Genomic DNA, 7136 nt, shown 5'->3' with positions numbered 1-7136 from the left:
CAGGGTGAATTAAGGGGAGGGGAGGGTGTGAGAGAGAGAGAGGGGAGAGAGAGAGAGAGAGAGAGAGAGAGAGAGAGGGAGGGTGAGAGAGAGAGAGAGAGAGAGAGAGGGGGGGGGTGAGAGAGAGAGAGAGAGAGAGAGAGTGAGTGAGTGAGGGGTGAGAGAGAGAGGGGTGAGAGAGGGAGGATGGATGAGCATCAGAAGCCTCCATCAGATGGGCTTTAGGCTCTTTGGAGCAACAGATAGCAGAAGCGGCAGACAGGAGAAGAGAAGAAGAAGAAGAAGAAGAAGAAGAAGAAGAAGAAGAAGAAGAAGAAGAAGAAGAAGAAGAAGAAGAAGAAGAAGAAGAAGAAGAAGAAGAAGAAGAAGAAGAAGAAGAAGAGGGAAGGACACTCTCTCTCTTCTCTCTTCCTCCCTCAATCTTTACCACAGTCTCTCTCCTCCTCTCCCCAAAACCCGGGGTCCCATAACTTTGAGGCTCTTCCCTCTTCCTCCCCGCCTCCCCCTCCTCGCACACGCTGCATTTGCTTTGGATATATTTGGCGCACGGACACGGAGACGGAGCGGCACCGCACGCGGCAGATTTCACCGCACGGACTGCGGAAGATGCGGGGATCTCTCCCGGTCCCCCGCCTCCTCCCACCGTCAGTAGCAGAGACACCACCGAGGACCAGCAGCTTTAACCATCTCTTCGTGCGAGCCTGCGTGTGTCCGTGCGCGGCACAGATGGGGCTGTGTGCTCCGCGTGTGCGCGCCGCAGACCTGCCGCTGCCGCGCCGCTGATGAGAAGATGGAGAGAGTCCAAACATCCGCCAACATGTGACTTCTTTATTTCTCCAAACTAAGAAAAAGCAGAGGTGGGAGAAGTACTCAGATCTTCAGTAAAAGTAGAAGTACTCAGATCTTGAGTAAAAGTGATACTCAGATCTTGTACTTGAGTAAAAGTAGAAGTACTCAGATCTTGTACTCGAGTAAAAGTACTCAGATCTTGTACTCGAGTAAAAGTAGAAGTACTCAGATCTTGTACTTGAGTAAAAGTAGAAGTACTCTGATCTTGTACTTGAGTAAATGTAGAAGTACTCAGATCTTGTACTTGAGTAAAAGTAGAAGTACTCAGATCTTGTACTTGAGTAAAAGTAGTAGTACTCAGATCTTGTAGTTAAGTAAAAGTAGAAGTACTCTGATCTTGTACTTGAGTAAAAGTAGAAGTACCAGAGTGTAGGAATACTCAGTTACAGTAAAAGTCCTGCATTCAAAATGTTACTCAAGTAAAAGTAGAAAAGTATTATCATCAAAATATAGTGAAAGTAGCGACAGTAAAAGTAGTCATTGTGCAGATTGAACACAGTCTTGAAATTAATCTATTGTATTGATTCGTGTTCACCAACACGATTTTTGCATTTTATTCGTGTTGGTGAACACAAATCAATAGATTAATTTAATTTCGTGACTATAACACGAAATGCCGTGAGACTGTGTTGGCAGATTGGTCCATTTCAGAATAATATATATGATATGTTTTATAATGATTGATCATGAAAGTGTTCTCAAAGCTGGTAAAGGTGCAGCTAGTTTGAATGACTTTGTATACTGCAGGGTAGCTTGTGAATTTACTCCAGGTGGAACTAAAGTCTGATTTAACACTTGATTATATTTCACATCATTCATCCACATCTGTAAAGTAACTAAAGGTATTAAATACATGTAGTGGAGGGAAAGTACACCATTGACCTCTGAACTGTAGTGGGGTAGAAGTACTTACGGTATACGTTTATGTACTTAGCTACTTTACACCACTGAAGAAAAGGAGTCAAGAAGGCGGCCAAAGAGAGAACTTGGTCTAGACGTGTGACTCTCTCCTTCTTCTTCTTCTTCCTCCTCCTCTTCCTCCTCCAGAGTGAATTCAGCATGGTTCCTGTTTGGCTTCCTTTTCTTCTTCTGCTCTCCTCCCTCCTCAAAGCTCAGGAGACTCCAGACTCCTCTCCAGGAGTCACAGTGGAGGCAGACAACAGCACAGGACCATGTATGTATATCTCCCATATTTATCTATTATTACAATAAGCAGTATTTTATTTCACTCAACAGCATTTAATTGTACATTCTTATTCTGCATTACTTGCACAATAGTCTTGCACTCATTTATTTCTACTCTGTTTCTTCTTGCACTATTTTCATTTATTTTTTTAACTGTTTTATGTCTTATACATATTTATTTAGCATTGTGGGAGGAGCCTGCAGTGACTTAGGTTTTCCATTGCATATCTGTAACTGTTTGCGACCATTTTGTTATTTATATAGCACACTATGATTATATGTTTCTGTCCCTTTAGTAGATTGATATATTGAGTATTATAGTGTTTGGATACCCTTCTGAATATATGTATTTTCTACTGAGAATATTTCGTTTTTAATTTAAAATGTGTAATGTTTATTTATTTTAAAGAATTTTTGTAATTATTACATTGACTGTCAAAATGCTGCTGTGACAAAACAATTACAATATTTGTATCTATCTATCTACACAAAAAACCTGAAACGTTGGCTTTAATTAAATGTATTATGTCAACAGATTTCACGTAACTGTATCAGGTTAGTTGAAAGCAATGATATTAAGTTGAACCTAAAAAAATGTATTCAAACTAAATATTATTGCTTTCAATAACATACATAGGTTATGTGAAATCTGTTGACATAATACATTTAATTCAAGCCAACGATTCAGTGTTTTCACTGTAAAAAAGCCCTTTTAAGTGTTGAACTCTGACCCTCAGATGTCTCCACCTCCGGACCCTCTGGTCCTTCTGGGATTGTGACGCCCTCCGACCCCCCCACCGTGCAGGAAGATGATTGGACCCCTGCGGAGAGCTTCCTGTACTCCGGAGACTCCTCGGCTCTGGAGGTTTCTCGTTGCTCACAAGCGTTCAGCCTCTCGGGACAAAACGCCCCCTCGCTGCCCCCCAGCTTCAGCGCCCCCCTGAGACCGGCTCTGGGCGCTCTCGCTAACACGGCTAACTTCCTCAACATGATCTTCCAGGCGAGCGACCTGCGGGAGAGCACAGTGCAGGTCAGAGATGATCCTTTACTCAAGTAGAAGTACAGATACTTGTGTATAAAAATACTCTGGTAAAAGTAGAAGTACTGACTAAACTTCTTTACTCAAGTAAAAGTAAAGAAGTATGGGCTTCGAAATGTACTTAAAGGGGACCTATCATGCAAAATGCACTTTTGTACGTCTTTTATACATGAATATGTGTCCCCGGTGTTCCAGGGAACTCACCAAGTGTCAGAAAACACAACCCTCTCTATTTTCCTCCATACTCAAATCTCTAAACACGGGGCTGCAACGGATCTGATAAAAACTGATCCAGATTTGAACATTTCTCTGATGTCAGGACGGAGGAGCTGACCTATCAGGGGAATGAGAGGTTGCCGTGGCATGGTAACAGCATGGTAACACGACGCTCGTAACTCGGCCCCCTCCTTTGCAGGGGGGCGTGGTCAGCTGCAGCACATGCAAAGACAGGGTGGAGGAGAGCAAAATAGAGCAAAATGAGGCATGGCTAAAATGCATGATCTGTTTGGTATTTTGAAAAAGAAAACGTATAAATATACCTTATACAGGTATGGCCCTACAATATATTATTCAAATATAGCATGATAGGTCCACTTTAAGTAAAAAGTACCCATAACTTTGTGTCCTTGGGCGAGACACTTCACCCTAATTTGCTGTATTCACTGTTACATGTCTGATATGTGCTCTTTGAGCATTTGGAAAAGTGCTCTATTAAATTAACTTCAACATTGTACTTGTATGTTATCGTATTGTATCGTAGGAGGACATGGAGTGGTACCACGCTATGGTCCGCGCCCTCCTGGAGGCCGACATAGTGATCCGGAGGGCCCTGCTCACTTTTGACGCCGACCCGACGTCCCCCGAGCCCCAGCTGGTGCTCTGCGCCTCCCGAAACCCCAACGCCAAGGTGCCGAACATCATCCTGCAGGATCTGTCCAGAGCCTGGAAGAAGCTGCACCCCCCGGCACCGGCCCCCGACGACAGCTGGTTCAGAAACTTCAAGTTCCCGGAGCCCAGCCAACGGAGGTGGGAAGTAGTGGAGTACAATTACTTCGTTACTGTACATTTTTCTGGTATCAGTACTTTACTCCACTACTTATTTTTCAGACAGCTTTTGACTTTTACTTCTTACATTTTGAACACAAATACCTGTACTTTCTACTTCTTACATTTTGAACCCAAATACCTGTACTTTCTACTTCTTACATGTTGAACACAAATACCTGTACGTTCTACTTCTTACATGTTGAACCCAAATACCTGTACTTTCTACTTCTTACATTTTGAACACAAATACCTGTACTTTCTACTTCTTACATGTTGAACACAAATACCTGTACTTTCTACTTCTTACATGTTGAACACAAATACCTGTACTTTCTACTTCTTACATGTTGAACACAAATACCTGTACTTTCTACTTCTTACATGTTGAACCCAAATACCTGTACTTTCTACTTCTTACATTTCCCAAACAGGCTGGTTCCTTTAGTTTGAATGTGTGTTTGGTGGCCTGATCATTATTATTTAGAGTCATTGCGTGCCTATTGATTTGAACACGATCCGTGTATCCATCATTTCCTGGTCTTCTCTAAAGAAGAGGGACCAATGAAAACGTTGTCATGTTGCCGTTGTTCAGCATGGAAACATTCATTAGCTAACAATGACATTATTGTTCTATTAATATAAAGGGAGGTCAGGTACTCTTTAAAACAGCTGCTAGTTATGGGTACTTTTTACTGAAGTACATTTCAAAGCCCTCTTTACTTTTACTTGAGGAAAGAAGTTTAGTCAGTTCTTCTACTTTCACCAGAGTATTTTTAAACACAAGTATCTGTACTTCTACTTGAGTAAAGGATGTGTGTACTTTTGCCATCTCTGCCAGCCAACCAATGGCGGCTCTGTCGAAGAGAGTGCTGCTGAACGACCTGAGCACTTTGGACACGCCCAAATGGAGACAGGGCGACAGCTACGTGACCAATCACAGCGGGGTACGGTGGGCCGACGCCCCCTTCCTCGACTGTGAGGACGGACTGTTTGTTTCTGATTGGATACTCACACTGTCCACGGCCTTCTACGGACTCAAGCCAGACCTGACCCCAGAGTTCAGGTGAGACACACACACACACACACACACACACACACACACACACACACACACACACAGGACACTCAGACAAACACACACACACACACACACACACACACACACACACACACACACACACACACACACACACACACACACACACACACACACACTGAAATCCACTTAAATGCCATGCCGGTTTCTGCAGATAAAGGAGAAACATATGGATATTTCTAATGAGAAGATACCTGGGACAACTCATGTTTCTGTGCTCTAACGCACATGTGACCCGTGTGTGTGTGTGTGTGTGTGTGTGTGTGTGTGTGTGTGTGTGGTGTGGTGTGTGTGTGTGTGTGTGTGTGTGTGTGTGTGTGTGTGTGTGTGTGTGTGTGTGTGTGTGTGGTGTGTGTGTGTGTGTGTGTGTGTGTGTGTGTGTGTCAGAGGTGTGATCCGGGTGGACGTCAACATCCAGGACATGGACCTGGATCAGTGTTCAGAAGGAGACGGATGGTTCTCTGACTCTCACCAGTGCAACCGCACCACCATGCAGGTAATGAAACAATAATAAAAGAACCAGAGAGAAACCAAGGATGCTCTAAAGGTCAAATATAGCATTACTATAGCATTTAAAACAGCGCCAATGGTACGATATACACTTCCTGTTTTGTTAAATGGGTGTGGATGTTTACATAGCTAACACACATGTTTAGGATTAAGGAAATCAGTTAGCTATCGGAAGTTGATGTTAGCTTAAAAGGTTGACATATTTTAATGCTCTGGAAAGGCAAGTGTATTTATATAGCACTTTTCAAAACAAGGCCATTCAAAGTGCTTACGAGATCTCCAAAAGAGTTTGTCATTTCGAGACTTATTATCAAAGCATTACTTCTCCTTCTTGAGACCAGCTGAATCCTAAAGAGGCAGGAAATGGACTCTCAGTGCGGCTTCTCTCTCCTAAAATGTCTCTGGAAACACTAAGTGCCTGAGTCCACATGGAGCCTTTTTAGGAGCGTGCTTTTGAATTGATTCCAATGAGAGCAGAGTGGTGTCTTTGAGCCAATCTAAAGTAGAGAAGTGCACTTTTGTTTTAGTCTATTTATCATCAAAAGGCCCAATGACACAGGACACATTGCTGCTTTGTTAATTGTTTGTTTGTTAGCAGGAGATCTCATAAACTATTCAACAGATTTCAATGAAGTTTGATGAGATGTTGGGCAACTTTCCAAGATTCAAGTTGTTGTTTTTGTCAAAAGCAACAGCAATAACACTTAGCCCTTTATTGACATATTGACTTTGACAGGGGCTAGAGGGATGGCAATGTTCTTCCATTCAAGACTGAAATATCGAAACAACTATTACATAGATTGCTATGAACTTTGGTACACATGTTAGAGGTACCCAGAAGATCAATCAGAATGATTTTGATGATTCCCTGGCTTCTCTTGCAGTGCCACAAGCAGGTCAAAGTTTAGACGTATTGAGTGAAATACCTCAACAATAACCAGCAGGCTAACCCTTTCGTTTAAAGGGCGTTAGTTAATATCTCTACACAGGATTCAATGGAAACAAAAATGATATTTGTATGTCCTGTGATTTTGGCGGTATACATTTTAAAGTAAAAAAGATTGAAAACTTTAACTTTCCTTAGATACTTTTACTGAATTTGAAAGCAGCAGTTTGCAGCTGGAAAGGAAAATGTTGCTAATTGGATGATTTAAAGCAGGGGTGTCAAACTCAATTTCATCGCGGGCCACATTTGCATAAAGGTTGCACTCAAAGGGCCGGTTGTAACTATATAAATATATAATATATATATAAAATAATGTATTATATTACATTATTGCCTCTGAATTGGATTATTATCGGATGGGACAATAACTTAGTAATTAACTACGTCTGAAAGCAGAAGTCCACGGCAATAATTGCAAGTCTCTTCAGTGCGCATGTCACAAAACGAGATGCATTGTGGGACAT

General features: G+C 42.2%; 1 protein-coding gene across 1 annotated transcript in view; it reads left to right on the top strand.

Moving 5' to 3' along the window:
• The first annotated feature begins 1908 nt into the window (after nucleotides 1–1908).
• si:ch211-156l18.8 (probable G-protein coupled receptor 179) overlaps nucleotides 1909–7136 on the top strand; it is a 26796-nt gene continuing 21568 nt past the window's right edge. Inside the window, exons 1-5 of the mRNA XM_034129931.1 lie at nucleotides 1909–2023; nucleotides 2772–3064; nucleotides 3834–4099; nucleotides 4959–5183; nucleotides 5604–5712. Of these exons, the coding sequence (XP_033985822.1) occupies nucleotides 1909–2023; nucleotides 2772–3064; nucleotides 3834–4099; nucleotides 4959–5183; nucleotides 5604–5712 (1008 nt within the window). The remainder of the gene's footprint in view (nucleotides 2024–2771; nucleotides 3065–3833; nucleotides 4100–4958; nucleotides 5184–5603; nucleotides 5713–7136) is intronic.

Source organism: Trematomus bernacchii, unplaced genomic scaffold (assembly GCF_902827165.1).
Source record: "Trematomus bernacchii unplaced genomic scaffold, fTreBer1.1, whole genome shotgun sequence".
NCBI classification, from domain to species: domain Eukaryota; kingdom Metazoa; phylum Chordata; class Actinopteri; order Perciformes; family Nototheniidae; genus Trematomus; species Trematomus bernacchii.
This window is presented reverse-complemented; position numbering and strand designations above follow the sequence as displayed.